This window comes from Equus caballus, chromosome 29 (assembly GCF_041296265.1).
Source record: "Equus caballus isolate H_3958 breed thoroughbred chromosome 29, TB-T2T, whole genome shotgun sequence".
Classification (NCBI taxonomy): Eukaryota; Metazoa; Chordata; class Mammalia; order Perissodactyla; family Equidae; genus Equus; species Equus caballus.
In genome coordinates, this window is record NC_091712.1 from 26,545,804 (window position 1) to 26,565,462 (window position 19,659).

The 19,659-nt window shown below is 37.4% G+C and overlaps 1 protein-coding gene across 10 annotated transcripts in view; it reads left to right on the plus strand.

Annotated features, from left to right (window-relative positions):
- The window catches only part of NEBL (nebulette), a 333,764-nt gene extending 315,397 nt beyond the window's left edge, over nucleotides 1-18,367 (plus strand). For all 10 annotated transcript variants that reach the window (XM_070255120.1, XM_023632250.2, XM_070255116.1 and 7 more), the window contains 2 exons: nucleotides 11,194-11,300; nucleotides 13,004-18,367. In XM_070255120.1, coding sequence (XP_070111221.1) covers nucleotides 11,194-11,300; nucleotides 13,004-13,180 — 284 coding nt within the window. In that variant the 3' untranslated portion in view covers nucleotides 13,181-18,367. The remainder of the gene's footprint in view (nucleotides 1-11,193; nucleotides 11,301-13,003) is intronic.
- The last annotated feature ends 1,292 nt before the right edge of the window (nucleotides 18,368-19,659 follow it).

Here is a 19,659-nt window from a genome sequence, read left to right on the forward strand (position 1 = left end):
TACAAAGCAGAGGAAGACTGACATGGATGTTAGCTCAGGGACAATCTTCCTCAAGCAAAAAGAGGAAGATTGGCAACAGCTGTTAGCTCAGGGCCAGTCTTCCTCACCAAAAACAAACAAATGAACAAAAACCACAATGAGATATCACCTCACCTCTGTTAGAATATTTTCAAAGCAAAAGCAAAAACAAAAACAAAAAAATAAGTGTTGGCAAGGATGTGGAGAAATCGGAACCTTTATTCACTGTTGGTGGGGAATGTGGAATGATGCAGCCCCTTTGGAAAACAGTATGGAGGTTCCTCAAAAAGTTAAAAATAGAACTACAATATGACCCAACAATCCTTCTTCTGGGTATATATTCATAACTGTTTTTACTACCTGACATTTTATTATGTATTAATTAGTTTGTTTGTATAGGGTCTGTTTCTCCCCCAGGATATAAACTCTATTAGAACAGAATCTTTCTACCTGCTTTCTTCTCTATTCTATAACTAGCACCTAGAACAGTACCTCTATTGTAGTAGATGCTCAGTAAACATTGTTGACTATACAAATATATTGAAATTAAATTTGATCTGAAATATAAAGAAACAGCTTTGCTGCATGTGTGAAATCACTAAAACTTGGCATTAGTCTTTATTAGTGTCTACCAAGCAAAGTTGACTTGAGAGTCATGGTACAATGATAATCCTTATCATGATCTTTTTAACAAGCAGTAATATAAGATGTTTCACTGGAATGTAACATTGTAACCTATGTTTATTACAAAGTCTGAGTCAGCTAATAACATTTTATAACTAAGAAATCAGTAAATTATTCCTACATTAACACTTCTGTTCTCATATAAATACTTCTCAGTGTTTTGTTTACTTATGACATCTGTCCTCAGAGGGACTCAGTGAAGTAGATGTGCTCATCAGAGTTCTGAAATTCACATCTTTTATGGCTTCTCTCTCAGTGTATTGTTGTTTATTATTAGATCATGAACTCTGTGGAGACAGAGAAGGAATGTGTCATTTAGCTTTCCTTCCAGTACCTAGCGCAGCACTGGGGGTGCTCAGGGAGTAAATGGTGAAAGAGAGGAGAGAAAAATGCAAGAACAGATCATCACTTCTCAACTCAGCAAAGCCCCTAGGATATGCATTAATTTCCTAAGGACAATAGCCACCATTAAAAATTAATTTTACCATTCAACTGAGAACAGGTATATTAAATGCAGGCACAATAATAAGATTAATATATTTTGAAAGTGATGGAATGTATCCAACCAGCAGTGTTTCCTAATCTCTTTGAATATGAATAGAATCCATAAAGTCGCAGTCCTTTGCCCACATTACTTTCTCTGTTGATGCTCTTTTCCCATTGAGGATTTCTGTTTTATGATTTCTAGATGGCATTTTGCCCCAAGTTCAGTGTTACTCGTTTTTGGTGATAAACATAGTTTTAAAAGTAGATAACCAGAACAACCTACTAGGAAATACACTCGTGATTTTGAACTCTTTGTCTTCATTTAAATTAAACTTGCCAGTATTTCTATTTTAGCCACTACTTCAGTTTTCTGATTATTGATTGGCAATCACAGCCCCATGAAAATATGCAAATCCTTGCTAGCCTGATTTCTGTAAAGAAAATATATTCAACAAGAGAATCTCCGTTGTGTTGTTTTCCTGTGTATTTGAGTATTATTCTGATCTGAGTTTGAGAAGTTTGCTATTTTCTGTCAAAAAAGTGATGTTTTAGTATTTTCATTTAAGTTTAGGAAAATTTAGAGTTGATGATTGAAATACTAAATCTCTGTGATGAAACTAATCTATGGGTAGATGAATGATTCTTTTAGGATGTGAAATCCAATTAATAGAATATTACATGATTATATTTAGCCATCTAGCTAGTACATCTAGCCTATAAAAAAAGACACTGTAAGTTGTTAGAGTCTTTTGGTTAGTTCTCTTGCTCCCCCAAGATAAAGGTTCAAGATACTGAATGAATTTGGAGTCCTTAGAGAAACTCATATTCCTAGCATCAATACACTTGGAATGAAAGAAACATTGTAAGTTTCCTTTTCTGAGTGTGAAGTTGGGGAAAGGATGAAATACTAATGAATAGCACTTGTCCAAGATGCACATGTGTCTTTCATTGATTTGCCAAAATTAAATCAAAGGGTTCCATATGTATATGAAGGAGAACCATCTGACACTTAAGTAGCAAATAATAAAACATTAAAAATATATTTCCTGTGAAGCTGACTTGATTGGGGAAAAGAGAAGGTTTGATCTTCAGGAAGGAGATAAATGTGGCTATAGCATATGTGTCAAAGAAGAAAACTTTGGACGAGCTTCATAAATTGTAACATGGAGTACATGTAAAGGAGAAAATAGGTATTCTTGTTTTTTGTATTGTTGAGCATTAGCAATGAGAATGGAAATAGTAATTTTTGTTTTTTATGGATCAAAATTGATGTCAAAGTTAGATAATGGACTGCGTATATATACATATTTACGTATCTGTCTTATATATCAAATAGTAAAGCCATAATGTTATCTTTGAAAACACGAATTTCCTTGTTCTCCCCTAACTTCCTATTTCATCCAGGTGGCCCCCATCCTACTGCCCCAAGCCCCAGGTCATGGGGACTAGATCCTGACTTTACAGTTTCCGCGGGCTGATACAGCTGAGTGATGTATTGAGTTTCTGCATTTTGTTTGTTCATCATCTCCTGATGCCTAGGCTCCTGGTTGTGTCCTGCTTCTCTAGGGGTCAGATTCCCTACTCCTTATTGCCTAATCTTCCCCCCACAATATTCCTGATCTGCCCATGCACATTTTCTCAGACATTCCAGTTCTTGATCTTTATCGCACATCACATCCTGACCCATGTGTCCTGGGCTTGTTGTTTACTAGCCTGTGTGTCAAGCTGTTTCTTAGATCTTGTCTAAATGTCCTTATACTTGTGCGTCTTTGATCACATTAACCTGTTGCTCACCTTCCTCCCTGACTTTGGCTCTTCATACGTGCCTATTTCTCCAGCCCCAGCCGTTTACCTTGAACTTAGAGCTTGGGCTCTGGGAGATCCAGACAATCCTTTACGTTCCTTCCTCCACATTTCTTTATCTTCAGATCATGTCAGGGACACATTGAGTTCATTTCACATATGTCTATTGGTTGGAAAAAATATACCTGCTCATTCAGAAGTGTAACCAATACTGAGATGTGTCTAGATCTGATATTTATTGTGGCTTGTCCCTAAGGGTGTGTCATGTAAACTGTATTTGGGAACACCTTGTGGGTTGACTCCCTTAGAGTCAGTATTTGAATTATTTAGTGCAAGAATACACCAAATACATAGTCTAGTTTTAAATAACTTCCCCAAATTATGTAGTTCTTCTTAGGAAACTCTATATATATCCATACTGTACGTTCCACTATTATTTTGTTTTGTTTTGGGTCATATCATGTACATGTAGACACAGATGCATGCTGTATGGATTTTGTGTCATGAGAATGTTATTAAAGACTCTGTAATTTGGGGCAGAAATTATTTCCTTTTCCATCAGACACAATCCTGCTTATATTTGTGGTTAGGGTTACAGTTACAAGTTGGGGAGTTTATCCTGGCTTAGACGGCTAAAAAATGGAAACAAATCTAAGAGAAAAATATGCAAGTTGAAATTCAAATCTAAATGTGGGAGTAAATTGGCTAGATTCTTCTGGAACAAAATAGCAGATGTTCTTAAATCTAAAGCTTTCTAGTTCTGTTCAACCCATATTATGTCTTAGCTCAGTTCTGTCAGAAAACATTCACAGATTTACTTTTTCTAGAGAAAAACCAGTTGGCTTTGAAATCAAAATGTATGGCTTTTTTGAGCTTTCGAGTAATTAAGTTTAACTGACAGATAATTTAAAATATAACTCATTTTGTGTTTTTTTTCAATATTTAGGAATTATAGAGTCCCCAAACAGTATTTTAGAGGCTCTTACTTGAGACAACCAAGCTGATGATAGAAATGAAATGGTCAAATGTAATGTATGTATGCATAGTTCTAAAAAGTACAGAATCTATTTATGTTGCCTTTTGCAGTTAACAGATAATTAGGAATCTTTAAATATTCAACTTATACTTGATTAAAGCAACATTACAAGTCTATTTAAGTTTAGAGAAGAAAATAGTTAAATAATTGTATTTTCCACTAAATTCTTAGCATGTCTGTGGGAGTAGAGCTTGTCACTATGCTAATGCTGACTTGGGGGAGTACCATTTTTCTGGCAGTGTTCTACAGAGTGATTTTGAAAATTGTTAGGTGGCATCACGGTGGGAGTCTTCACTGCTCAGTGGGAAAGCGGATGAAGTTATATTAGGAGATGTGATTTGAACATAGACTTGAAATTATTCATACAGGATAAGGGGACTGAATGACAATTCCCCTGGGTAAAATAGGATACTATTGGCAATGAGAAGAAGAAACCAAGATTACACACGCACACACGCGCACATATGCTCTGGAGACTTATCAAATGCTGAAATGACCCTTAAATCTAAAAGCCATTGTTTCAGAAGTGATGCTACTATGTGATCTGAGCTTGCTTGTCCGAAAGGGAATGAGTTATTCTTACTGTAATTACTTCCAGAGATGTTCTCGCACACCTCATCAACCACATTCACATGAACTTCTTGCGGCGTTTATACCCTGAGCTTTGCTACACAACCAGAGTCACCTCTGGGAGCATTACACACCTGGCTCGCAGGTCTCCCCAAGCATTCAACCTGTTTCTGTCGCCTTCCCTTCCTCTCACTCCTGTCTGCACCACTGGAGGCAGGAATGAATGGCAGACTGCCGACTCTGCCGACTTCAGATCAAGTCCTCACTACTCCTGGAAGCTTCTCTGCTCTCTAGACCGTAGTGCTCCTTCACATTTCTGAATTCACAATGCTTACTTGTAAATTAATCTTAGACGCTCTTGTCATTTCTTCCATGTCATTTTGGTGTGGTATAGGCCTGAGTTTGGGTTCTAGAGTCAGATCGTTGGCATTTAAGTAGTAGCTCCCACACGGCTCTGATATTTTTGCCCGTGTTAGTTAATCACACTAACCTTCAGATTCCCCATCTGTAAAATGGGCATTTACCATCTGTAAAATGGTGATGATTACACCAGCCAATGCGTGTCACATGCTACAGCACAGAGCCTGGCACGTTGTAAGTGAAGGGACCGACCATTGCAATTTACCTGAGACTGAGGGGTTCCCGGGAAGCAGAACTTTCAGGCCTAAAAGTGGGAAAGTCCAGGGGCCGACCCTGTGGCCAAGTGGTTAAGTTCACACTCTGCTCTGGCAGCCCAGGGTTCGCAGGTTCGGATCCTGGATGCAGTCCTACACACTGCTCATCAAGCCGTGCTGAGGTGGCATCCCACATAGAAGAACTAGAATGACCGACAACTAGAATATACAACTATGTACTGGGGCTTTGGGAAGGGAAAAAAAAAGAGGAAGATTGGCAACAGATGTTAGCTCAAGGCCAATATTCCTCACCAAAAAAAAACTTGCCTTAAAACTGGGAAATTCATGAGCAAACTGAGTTGGTCCCCTAGTTATAAGCATTTCATTTATATTACTCAAATTTTATTGTATTCACATTTTGTTTTCCTTGAGAAGCAGAATCCTGTTACCTCTTTTCCCCATTAAGTTTCACAGGGGTACATACCTAGGTGCTTAAATATTTTCAGGTGCATTGTATTTTCTTAAAAGAGGTTTGCAGTACCTTATAGTAATATGATTTATCTAAGACTAGAAAATTAAAACAAAGATGATATGGGAGTCTAGAAGGAGGAAGCTGTTAGGACCCTAGTATTAGCTCGAGAGAGAAATTTTTAGCTTGCAAATGTGTTTTTGGCTGCACAGTCCCCCTTTCCTCTCAGATGGTCAACAGGTCCTGCTCTGATCAGCCCCCAGGAAGTGGGATGGGCTTGCATTAGTCTGAGCCCCTTTGGTGGTACCTTGTGGTACTTGCCTTACCAGAGTGTTAGCCTCTCACTTGTTCTCCAGCGAGCTTCCTCTTGACTCAGATTTCTTCCCCGGTTGTTTCTTGAATCACAGATTTAAACATTTGCCTCCGCAAATATTAGAAACAAGTGATGGGTGGGGGGTGCTGTTCTGACTGCTATAACAAAATAATATAGACTGGATGGGCGGCTTGTAAACAACAGACATTCATTTCTCACAGTTCTGGAGGCCAGAAGTACGAGCTCAGGGTGCCAGCATGGTTGAGTCTGGTGACCTCTTCCCCATTGCAGACTGCCATCTTCTCTTTATGTCCCCACATGATGGAAAGAGAGCTAGCTAGCTGTCTGGCATCTTCTCTTTAAAGGCACTAATCCCATTCATGAGGGCTTCACCCTCATGACTTAATGACTTCGTAAAGGCCCCACCTCCAAATACCATCACACTGTGGGCTAGGATTTCAACATATGAATTTTGAGGGCACACAAACATTCAGTCCGCTGCAGGAGGAGAGAGGAATTGGGGAATAGCATTAAATAGGGTCACATGTGCCTCTAAATTTGTGTCGGGTTGGGGAGAAGAGAGCCTGTGGGAACTCAGTGGTTCTTCACCATGACTGTCCATTTGAGTCACTTGGAGAATTAAAAAAATAAACCACCAGTCCAGTCCCTCCCACTCCCACTCCAGAGATTCTGATTTAATTGGTCTGGGGAACCTGGACAGAGTAGAGTTTAAAAGATCCCAGATGAGTTTAATATGCAGCCAGGTGGAAGCCCACTGCAAGTTGATGGTTCTTGCTCTGTCTCTGTCCTCTTTCTCCTGCCCACATGCATAACACTCCTCTTCTTTCACCTACTCTGGGTACATCCTGCAAACTGGACTTCTTCTTTCATGGTGGGTGTATTTTTTTTGGTTCATTGACTCTAATCTGTGCAGGTTTGTGTGTATTTCCTCATTTTTCCAGTTTCAGATTTGTGAAGCCTCCTAAAAGTTTTTATTCCACCATTTTCATATTATGTTTTATGAGCTTCATGTCTGCTTACTTCTTCATCTTAGTTTTATCTCCTTCCCTCATAAGAATACACATTAAATAGAAAATATTAGTCTTGGCTGTTTGTGGAAGAAATTTGTTGTGCCGTAGATGGATATTTTGGCTTTATAAATCCTGTAGGACATTCCAAATAGATCTTGTACCCCTGAGAGCTTGAGTCAGTTTCCAGATCTCTGCTCAATAAATCTAAGCAATGTGAAATGAAAGTTGTCACACTTTTGTGTTTTGATGTTGTCTTAGGATGACGAAAGCTTTTGTTTTGTGACTTTTATGTTATTGAAACAAAAAACCCTCAAACTTGGACCAGCCTGGTGGTGTAGTGGTTAAGTTCGTGTGCTCTGCTTCAGTGGCCTGGGGTTTGCAGGTTTCGATCCTGGACGCGGACATATGCACTGCTCATCAAGCTGTGCTGTGGCAGTGTCCCACATACAAAATAGAGGAAGATTGGCACAGATGTTAGCTCAGGGCCAATCTTACTCACCAAGAGAAAAGAAAAAAAAATACTCCCAAACTCAAGACTCTTCGGTTGGGAGACCATCGTACTTTTATCATCATCCATCTGTGCCAGTGTTGGTGGTATCTGACCACTAGTTCAATAGAGAGGGAACTGCTTGTTTTACTCTTTCATAAGAAGTCCTTGTTTGTTGCAAAGTTAGCCTTGTGTCTTGCTTTTGCGAAACCCTTTGAATTCCACAAAGTTAGCCTTGCGTCTTGCTTTTGCAAAACCCTTTGAATTCCATATTTTCATGGAAGGAATCTCATATTCATGTGGAATAACAATCTTTCGAACAAATTCTTAATAAACACAATTTCCAAAGCCGTTGCTTTAAATTTCCTCTTGCTTGTTTTATCTGTATTTCATAGAATGCATTTGTGTAGCTAAACAATAAAAATGCAACGTCTCTACCTCTTTTTAAATTGGCACTTGCTTTTAGTGAGTTGATTCCTCTGGGCTCTTGGTTATGTTTTCTGTAGCCTTAATAGGAGCTTCCTAAAACCTCTTTTTATTGCAGCAGGTATGAGAGAGATAACAAGGTTTGATAACCCCAAAGGAACTTGCATTAAGTGATGCAACCAGAGAGGGAAATGGATCCATGGAAAGACATCATAAGGACTAGATAGATTATATTTACTCCAAGGTTTCTCATTCTAAACTCTGTCCCCTGCTCTCCCAAAGCCACACATATTTAGGACAAATACATTACTTTCTTTTCCTGCTATATTTTACAGTAGCTACATGTTCCCTTTGAAGGTCAGATTTGAGCATTTGAGTAGGCATGAATATACTTGATTTTTAAAAGTCAAAATTAGAGAACACTATTAAACAACATTCTTGAATTGTCAGGACTGATGGGCACTAAACTGGAATTAGGATGGACGAACTGTGTAAGCATAAACATTACAGCTTATGAGATAGCATATTTAAAAATGTTGTTTCATTGTTGATGTTTCCTGTTAGTTTTTTCTGAAAATATTTTAAAATGGTTGTGCTTAACCTGTACATCAAAATTTAATGGTCAGAATTAAATAGTATAACAAAGGGTCAAAGGTTTAAGTTTTTGTTTTAAGTAAGTTTATAGGGCTATTTATTCAATCTTTTGTATTTACAGATAGATTAAAATAATAATTAATGAAGAAATGACTTATTTAAATAGATAAAAACCAGTTCAGAAGAGCCAGTCTGGGGTTTGCAGTTGGAGTTGGGGGGGGGGGGGGTGGTCAGAATTTGCCACCCCAAAATGTGTCTCTTTGGCTTGATTCTTTTAGGAACAAAAGTCTCTGAAAGAAACTTTCAGTTTCCCCATAACTGCCTGAAAGAATTTGAGATAGAAGGCCTGCTCCAGGAAGGAGCTAATACCCTAAGACAATATAGTATAATGTAAACTAGGTGTGATAGACAGGGTGGAACCTAACAAGGGCCTTTCAGTCAAAGCCGCCTCCATCTCTCATCGTCTTTGCAAGGCATGGTCAACATTTGTTTATCAAACATTTGCGTTTCCATCTCCATGTAAATTGTGTTCCTCCCCTTTGAAGTCCCAAACCACTGCCCCCAACATCCTCCTTTGTCCTTAGCTGAAGAGGGCATTTAAGGTAGTGTCTTCCACTGTTTTGGCGAGTTACTCAGATTTTCTGGGTTTCTCCCGTGTATACATATTTTTAAGCTTTGTTTGATTTTCTCCTCGTCTTGTCAATTTAATTCCAGACCAGCCAGAAGGGCCTAGAAGAGAGGAATAGTTCTTCCTCCCTGCAGAGTCATTCACTAATATATTTAACTAGAAAGGCCCTAAGTATCCAGAGCCATTTTTTTCAGCTGGGCAAAGGGTAGATGTCCAGGGCCATCACTGCTTTAAGAGGGCAGTTGTTTTTGTCACTCCTCTTATGCCTGGCATGCCTTGAACATAGTGGACAGTGGTAATTATTCATATTTAGGAGGCCTTACTAAGTGACAGGCAATGTAGTAAGCCCCGTGCACACACGAACTCACTTAATAAATATTTGCTGAGGGTCAAGGGAGTGAATAAATGAATGGTCAATACTTTGGCTTCCAACATATGGAAAAGGTTCTTATACTCAGCTAATTAAGTGGGCCTAGATATTTATGGGGATTTCATTATTTTTTCTTCATGAGTAAATTTTGACAATATTCTTGATGTCTCTTGATGTTAAATATTTAAATTGAATCGATGATGTTAAAAAGTGCTATTTTCTGAAGTATTTGATGTTTAATGTTTTAATAACTTTATGATATACTTCAATCCAAGTAAGGATCTTGGCAATTTTTCTTCGATGCAACATCTAGACCTTAAATAAACACAACTTGTACCAACATTGTAATATGAATTAATTCAAGAACTATTCAAAAAATCTCTATTCAACCTAATATCATTATGATCTGGAGAATGCATTAATGATTTGTAATTTTCTGAAGATTAACCTTCTTTAAAGTTTGATGTTCTCATGTATCATTAGAGTGAATGTGCCACTTATAAAATATTAATTATTCATAATACCCAAGAATTACGTCTGCTTTATTCTTTTATTATAAAAACTGTCCTGAATAAATCAACCCATGATAATTACTTTATATACTCAACCTGATTGAACAAAAATGTCAACCTATTATGGATTTTTATAGCACATATATCATACAAGTTTTAACTAATGTATCATATAATTATTCAAAACATAATGAAGGGCACACTACTAAAATACCCTCATTTATAGTTCATGCTTTTGGTTACAAATACGTAAACATACTTTAGAGAAACACACGCTCAGATACGTCTGCTGACTTTGTGGCGTTTTTCTCTAGCGTCTGTGTTGATTTCTCTAGAATTCAATGTTCTTCAAAACAGGGACTATGTCTTTTGAGTGTCATAATCAATGGTGAGAATAGCCCAAAGTGAGTGAATGCTATTTTGATACTTTTTTTTTTTTTGATGTAGAAGGATAATGTTTATGAATTCTTTAAGTGGGTTGGTTTCTTAGGCTTTTGTAACATCTTCAGCTGACTTGTTGAGTCTTGACATACAGCCAAAATAAAATGGAGAATTCAAACATTCTAAGTAAAGGTTTCTTTTAAGGATATAGACTTCTTATTAACTGCTAAACAAACATATGTTGCTACGCGTACGCTGTGTATACCATCTTTGTAAAGGCAACATTCAGCTGTATGTCTCACAATATTGAGAGCATCCCTTTGTATGAGAAGGATCCAGTGAAAACATTTATACTCTGTTGTTGGTTTGATGATCCAATTAAATTCTTTTAGATTCTTATTTGTATTTTAGAAAATGCCTAAGAGGATGACATGACCAAGTGAAAACGTGATTTTGTTATGGCACTATGAAATATTTTCATTTTGTGTTCGTGTTGTTTTAACATAGCATCTGCAATAGAGTAGTACAAATATTTCTAATGTATTTTATCTGCATGATAAACTGATTCTGTAAATATATCCTTAATTACTGAAATTTATACTAATCTAGAGATGGCTTATAACATCACTACCCAAATTTCACATGACACTAAAAATGGAGTTTTGTTTCAGAAGGTTGTAGCAGAGCATGAAGTCACTTGAAGGCTCGGGAGGGGTATTTTGAGACTCATTTTAAGGAATCTTTGTGTGTGTGTGTGTGTTTAATGCGCAGCCCCTGTTCTTCCTGGCGCCTACCAGCAAAGCCATTCGCAAGGCTATGGGTACATGCACCCGACCAGCCTGTCATCCATGAGGTCAATGCAGCACTCACCAAATCTAGTAAGTGTCAATTTGGAGCATTCCGTTTCATCTCCAGGGTATAAATACACGTGGAATAGGGTTGAAGTGAATAATCTACATTTTCCTATAAAGGATAAATGATGATGTCCTACTCTTTGTACAGCCCTTTCAAAGGAAGCAAAAGATGTATAGAGGTAAACTGTTGAAAAGGGAAGGTGTGATGTGAAAACTTGTAAACGATAAAACATACAAAGAATCTACCAGGACAATATCCTAATTATTACTTCATGATTAGTATTAGCCAATTATGATCTCATTCAGGTCTGAAAAGCACAAATATTTGGTCATATTAACTAGTTAATCTTGACATTAATCGAAATGGCCACTAAAACCTAAACGACACGGCCAGCATATGTCCTTGAATCCTCCTGTTGTAAATCTTGGAGTACTGATTCCTTGGTTAAATGTAAAGTTTTGAAGCGGGGTTCCAAGTCCTCTAGTCAAGTGACATCTCATGCTGAAGTGGTTTCCCCAGGTTCCTGACACAGCCCCTTGGCCTTTGACTGAGCACTTAGAAACAGCTGGCCATTTTAAACCATTCTAATAAAACTCAGTTTATATTTTGGTATTAACTCCTTATCAAGTATATGGTTTGCAGATGTTTTCTCCCATTCAGTAGGTTGCCTTTTCATTTAGTTGATTTCCTTTGCTGTGCAGACCTTTTTCATTTCGCTTTAGTTCCCTTGTTTATTTTTGCTTTTGTTGTCAAATGCAAAAAATCATCACCAAGATCAGTGTCAAGGAGTTAACCGCCTATGTTTTCTTCTAGGAGGCTTATGATTTCAGGTCTTATGTTCAAGTCATTAATCCATTTTGAGTTAATTTTTGTATATGATGTGATATAGGGGTCCACTTTCATTCTTTTGCATGTGGCTGTCCAGTTTTCCCAATACCATTTATTGAAGAAACTGTCCTTTCCCAATTGTATATTATATTCTTGTGTCCCTTGTCATAAATTAATTGACTGTATATGTGTGGGTTTATTTCTGGTCCCTCTATTCTGTTCCATTAATTTATGTGTCTGTTTTTATGCCAATACCATACTGTTTTGATTACCATAGCTTTGCACTATAGTTTGAAGTCAGGAACCGAGAAATTTACTCATTATAACGAAGATTTAGTTGTATGTACCTCAATATTCAGAACATTGATATGCTGAATTTCTACCACTGTGATACAAAAACCTATAAAATCAGTATCCTCTGGATTTTTTCTTTTATTTGTTTTATGTATTTTTAAGAGGAAACAAAAATTCTTAGTACCTGTTTAAGGAAAGTTCATTGCCTCTGCCAGGGGACCACTGGCAGTGACTTGGACCTATCTGCTCCTATGGCACGTCTTGTTCTCTGAAGAACGTGGAGTAGTGGAGAATCTGTATAACTTAACTTCTCTGGGGTTATCTGAGGCTGGGGAGAGTTGACTTAACTGCTTTAAGCTTACTTTTTGACAGGCTGGCCGTTGTATTTAGTGGCTTTCTCTGTCCCCATTCTGGCCCCCAAATATTGTGCTTTTTGCTAGACTAGTAACCTTGAGATGAACACAATTAGGACACCAGGCTCTGGTTTGCAGATCTTGGAAACATTCCTAGCAGTTACTTTAGGTGTGGGTTGGTTTGTTGATTGGCGTTTGTGGCTGTGACTATTTTCCGTATTCACCGTGTGACCCCTTCTTTCCTTTCTCAGAGGACCTACCGAGCCATGTACGATTACAGTGCCCAGGATGAAGACGAGGTCTCCTTCCGGGACGGCGACTACATCGTCAACGTGCAGCCCATCGACGATGGCTGGATGTACGGCACCGTGCAGAGAACTGGGAAAACCGGGATGCTCCCAGCGAATTACATTGAGTTTGTTAATTAATTATTTCTCCTTGCCCTTCGAGCTTTCTTCTAATGTATACTAAACCTAATCTTTTTAAAAGATAGAAGATACTTTTAAGACAACTTGGCAGTTATTTTACAATAATCTATCCTTCCTTTGACAATTAGACACACAGGTACCAGGAAGAAGGAATGACTTCTGGGCTGAAAACAGCAGCATTTTCAGTAATTCCTGTAAACAAAATAATTAGGTCTGGAGACCTGGTGCTGCTAATTGTGTGAATGGTTTCCTTTGATTGGCTACTGAACCCTTCTGGGAAATGTATTTTTGTAGACTTTAATAGAGATGTTGATTGTCCCTTAAATGTAACAAGTATATGAAACTTCTTAGCTGTCACTTTGGAATCACCAGAAGCCAGTTCTCTTAATTCAGTAACACAGCCAATAATTCAAAAACGTTTAGCTTCTGAATCATCAGGCAATTTCCAATTCGAGTGAAAATTGCCTAATACAAGAAATGTAAGCAGTGGCAGAATGACAGTGTGGTTAAAATTTATATTGACTGGTGGCCTTAGGGACCTAGAAACTTCTACCGAACAAAGAAATTTCCTCGTTCTCTCGGCCAACTTGGGTCTATTTATTGCTTATTTGTACCAAGGCGTATCCTACTCTCCATTTACATTCTGTGGACCTGAGTATGTGCTTGGCTCCATAGAATGTCAGGACCAAATAACTTCACAGCTACTCTGCAAAGGGCAAATCTTAAGGTCATCTATAGTATTTCCCAATAACCTTTACCCTGTTGCATGTCATGTAGGTTCAAGCTTCTGTAATGTAGGCAGCTGCACTGCCCATTCCTCTTATTAAAGCAAAAAGTGTGGCTGATATCTAAAACCCTTCCTCTAGTTGCCAGCTCATCAGAAAAACATATTTTGAAAAGTTGCTTGAGATTCTTCTGCTGCATTGCACTCTAGTTTTGAAGGATTTACACCTTAGGAAATAGATGTATACTCTAGTCAATAAGTGATTTAGATGTTTATCGAACAGCTTTCATTAACTTAAAGCCGCTGTTGATTTAAATGTAAGGAAAACTTCACGGGAGCCAGTGACAGCATGGAATTTGAATTGTGCTGGAAAAAACCAGCAGACAAGAAATTACCAGCTCCACAAAGGGAGAGATGATCTGGTTTCTTCTTTCAGAAAATGGTATTCAGATTCTGGAATGGAAATCTAGCCACTGAAACTGGTTCATGAAAAGACTCCCTTCCCACTTTCTGGGTTTCATTTTCTAAATCACATTCAGGGGGTGAGATAGGAATGCCATCAGAGATTTTAGGGACAGGCCCAATGGGTTGTTCACTAAAAAAGATTGTTGTCACATTTTGATTTTCCAATGAGTGACCTTGCAGGCTCTTGCTGGATTCACAGCCATGACTGCGCCCTTGCTGGCGGGTCATGAAGTTGCACCTGGAGTCCACAGTCAAGATGAGCTGAGAGATTAGTATCCAACAGCAACTCTGAGTTTTTCTGATTGTGCCATTTATTGGGACCTGCAACAGGGTAGCATTCATGTAGGGTCTGACTCTATAGTTGTGACAAAACCGAGAAATCAAAGTTACAAAAATGTCATAAAATGTATGGGTCTTGGGGATATCTGTCTGACATGATATAGTCAAAGAAATTAACAAAATATCCTGTAAAATATCTTTGATTGAAATGTTTCTTAGTCCAAAGGCAAATGTTAATTCACTGACACCTTTGAAAAGTTAGCACAGACTTTTGAAAATCTGTAGTTTCATCTTACCTAGCTAAAAGAGAAATAAGCTTTATTACACTCAAGCTGCATCTACATGACACTGACATAAAATTCAGGCAAATGACTAGAGATTTTTTTGAGGGGGTTTCACAGATAACCCATAACCAGCTTGACTGATTTCCTATCATTGAAGTGATCAGTCATAATTAAATTTATTCAACCCCATATCTGTTTTGGTGTCTTGTACACAAACCTACAACGACAAACTGAACTTGCAATATTCTTGCAAAAATTTTTGTGTTAAAACTGAGGGCAATAAGCTTGCTCAATTTTATTATATCATTAAGTAAATATTTATGTTTCACCCAGTTAGACCACTTTTTGTGTTTATAAAAAAGAGTAGTTGTTGATTCAATTTGCAGACAAAATGTAGGACAGGTACAATTTTTGATAAACAGCACATTTATAGAAAACTCAAAGGAAATTGTCTTGAAATGATTATAATCGGGAAAGTTATAGTAAAGTAGCACCTTGATGTTTTGTTGTTTTTTTCATCCACTGATTTCAAAATCAGATTCATTCAGTGTAAGAGTCACTACTTATTTGGGAAATAAATCTCCTAAACTGTTAAGCTTCACTGAATGTTTGCATAGCAAGATGTTTTTGCTTCCAGCCTTTAGGAATTAAGATCTGAACAGCATTTAACTAGAGGGCAGTTATTTTATGATAAAGACGGAAGGGAGAACAAGATGTCACATGCTCCCGATGCTGTAACTTGATAGTGTTTTCATTGTTACTAAAGCTTGTCAGGATATTAAGCATCTCAGCAGAAATATAGGAAACAGATATGTAAGATACCAAAGTGCTATTTTTACAGCATCATTTTTCAAACCTGCGTTCTCGAACGTTTCCCCTTTCCCCACGCCCCCTCCCCACCTTCAGTTTGGTAACAGGCATCTCCTGTGTGATGCTAACAGCTGAAGACGGGTTTAAAAACAAGTGTTTTAAAAATCCAGTTCAAGAAGACCGTGTAGATACCCAAGCACAGAGAGCATGCGCCTGACTTCCTAAATTCGATGTGTTCTCAAGACTGATGAAAGCACAAAGAGCAGTTTGATACGCTTTTCAAAGTTTCCAAAAACAAAACCGGATGTGGATCACATCTCTCTTGAGAAAAGCATAGCAACAGAATAGATTGCTTTTGTTGTCAGTTTTTGTAGGAAACGTTTTTACTAATTATTGTTCTCTGGGGAAGCTTTCTATTTCTAACCTGCGGCAAAACGAATTCTTCCTGTCTTGTTCCTGTTTACTCATCTGAGGTGTAGCCCAGGTTGAAATATTTATCTGGTTGTCAGATCTCCATGCAGACCCTGCACCTTCTCAGGCCTCCCCCACCTCCAGAGACTGCACAGGAATTTGCAAGCACAATTTCCATGAGCACCTTCTATGAATATGCATGAGATTAGACCAGCCTCTCTTTGGCCGCTAGGTTCCTTGCTTGAAGATGATGAAGATGCAGTTCTGCCAGTTTCACCACAGTCTTTCTTTCCTTATCCTCTCCGTGTTGAGTTTGACAACACTCTGGGAGTTGGCTAGCAGACTTTTCTAAAACAGATAGTGGAAGTTCAAGAGGCCCATGTCTTTTTCAGGTTCGTACATCTCCAGTGGAATATTTTTAAGGAAAAGATAAAGAAAATGTGTATGATCCTTTAATAACACATCCCTATATAAAGTGGTTATAGTTTATACCAAAATTATAATATAGATATATTAAAAAATAGGTGCCTTTTTGATTACCCTTGTTAATCCATTATGGTCTTGGAAGGAAAACCAAGCAAGCAAGCCTCTGCCTATTCTATAGTAATATTTTATTATACGTGATTGGTATTTTTATGATGGGGAAGCGAGATGCTCCTGACAGATATGAAAGGTGATAGCTGTTTGTATTTTCCCTTATAAGGGTTAGAACTTTAGAAAATACTGACTTTTTCCATCTATTTCTGAAAGGTTCTTTGTGGATTTATATATAGTTGAGATGCATAAACATTAACTTTAGGTTTGAGATTTAAAATGCCTATTGGGAGATAGAAGAATTATGTTATGAGGCTGAATTCATTACACAAGATGAAATTCACTTCATAAATTCACGATACCTTAGCTATTTGCTTCTGATAATCTAAAAGTGGCTAGAGTGTGGTTGTTTGGGGTTACGTGACATGGAGGTGAGAAAGCTTCGTTAAGTAAGGAGCTATGTAAACTAAGAATGCTAAAATGAAAGTTCTTTCTGAAGTGTTCCATGCCGGTTAAGGTCCTTTCTAGGCAATTAACTGTTAATTGTTGATGATCAAAAAATCAAGACATTGTATGATGCTTCTGTGGCCGTGGTTCCATGATGCTTCAACTACTGTAATCCACAAACCTAGAAGGATCCCCAGGGTAAATTTCCTCCCCAATTGTCCATATTACTTCATGGGAATTACTTCTTGGGAATTCCATTATGCTTTTTGTGTTTGATATATGGTATCCAGTTTGCATAGTATATACTTCTTTGTAATCCAGTTGCCATTAAGAATGATTTACTTCAAAGGAAAAGAGAAAACTGTCTCATAGTCCCATTCTTCAGTATCCATGCAATGAATGACTGAGCATTTAGAAGCAGCACCAGGGAGGTTACAGGCACGTATAGAACTGTTGGTCTTTGACCTGTGATAAAAATGCAAAATTGAATCATTGTGCAGTTTGGCTTCTATTTGCTTCAAAATTTGTAGAATTGTGGTTGCTGATTAATTTGCAAGATTGTACTCACTTTGAGAGCATACAGTTTTCAAGGAAACACATAGTGTTTTTAAAATGAAAGGGCTTACAGAATGATACAATGTTATTAATATAATTTGGCTTTTGTTATGCAAATTGTTAACACCAGCTATTAAAATATATTTTAGTAGAAATGCTTTAATTCATGTTTTTTTCCTCTACACTGTGAATCTTTAAGCCTTGGTGGACTAGAGCAACATCGTGCTGCCCAAAGGACTAACCTATGCAAACTAGTTCACACGTTAGTGGATGTCACAGTAATTGTGTAATAAGACATTATTTCCCCCTGCATACTGTACAGTGGCATTGAAATAACACGTTAAGCCTAGCATCATGTATGTATAGTATAGTCACTCACAAACCCTTCAAGGCTACCATAATCATTAATATTATTATTCGTTTAAAAGCAAATCACTGATTTATCTATTAAAACTACTTGAACGATGTCAGGACAAGAATGACAGATGGATGTGTCGGCCATGGCTTCAATGTGGTCATTGCAAGTGTTCTCCTATGATAGAACTGCGTTCTCAGATGCCCTCTCTTCAGGGTATTATTATTCTGTGTCTTCTTTCTGTATTTGTAAAACATTATAACGCTTTAAGTTCCTATCTCTACACATTCGGTTTGCTTAAATAAATGCAGGATATAACAAAATGGTTCTCTTCTTGGTTCTCACCTGGTTTCTTGGAGCATGGGTCGTTGATAAAACCTAGGGTATTAGTTTGATCATGACAACTTACATCAAATCGCATCAAAGGTGTATCCTGGCTTCCATGTACTTACATTGGTGAGTCGATGTCTGTCTCCCCCCGACATAACTTCTCCTGTTAGTTTTAAGTGATAACAATATTATGCTTTTTCAAGCTCAGTGTCTTTCTGATTTTACATCAAAGTGCTACAATAATACCTCATTGTAGTTCACTTCTTTCAAGATTAAATTCCTCATCAGTCCTCAATAGTACAATTTTAATTTTCTTGTATTCATGAGATGAAAGAAACAGCTTGGAGCAAAGAATAGAAAATGCACAAATTGAGTACATGAAACGAGGAGACGCTCTGATTTCTCTGCTGAAAATGGCTCATTTATCATAGAACATAATTGCTTTTTGTCCTAATTTTCCCATCGTTGGAAAAAGTGAGTTAGTCCCTCTTTTTACCCTTATATAAACCTGTTGAGACTAGGACCTTAACCTTATTGTATTGTTTTGTACGCATTCCTCTTTGATGGCACCTAGGCCCTCCTAATTGTAAACTGATAAGCTTGGCAGATGACACATTTAGTAGACTTGCTCGTAGAATAAACACATCTTCCTAATCTTGAATTTTCGGCTTTTCATACTCCGAAAGTATGAAATGAATATTTGTATGATATTAATCATCAAAAATACTGATAATATTTCAAATTACAAACAGCTCATTCATTTGTTTGAGGAATCAACTATCTTTTTCTCCCTCCAAGATTTTCTTCCCTCAATGATAATAAATTTACTTGTTTGGAACCCAAGTCACAGAGAAATAAATAACTTAGCAAGACTTTTTCTGAACTAAAATAATTTAGGTTTAGAATATGCTACACTTATAATTTTAACTTAAAAATTTATGAAGTTAGTTTTTATAGGTAATTGAGACATCCTTGACCACTTTTTAGAAAAAAATAATAACTTTTTACAAAAAAATCAGACATAATAAATTAAAAAGTAGATGAAAGAAAAGTTTTGTTCCTTTTTTTATGTAATCTGCTTCTCCTACACAGAAGAATTGAATAAGAGTTTTGTGATGGCAGAAAACTGGATACGGTCCAAGTGTGAATTTCAACTACTTTCTGCAGTTCTAAGCAAAATTCTCAGGCTTTTGTGTATTATATTTGTGTTTGGGAGCAGCAGAGTTCTGATGAAAAATAGAATGAGAAAATGAATTTAAAGGGTCAAAAGTCGATGTTAGAACAA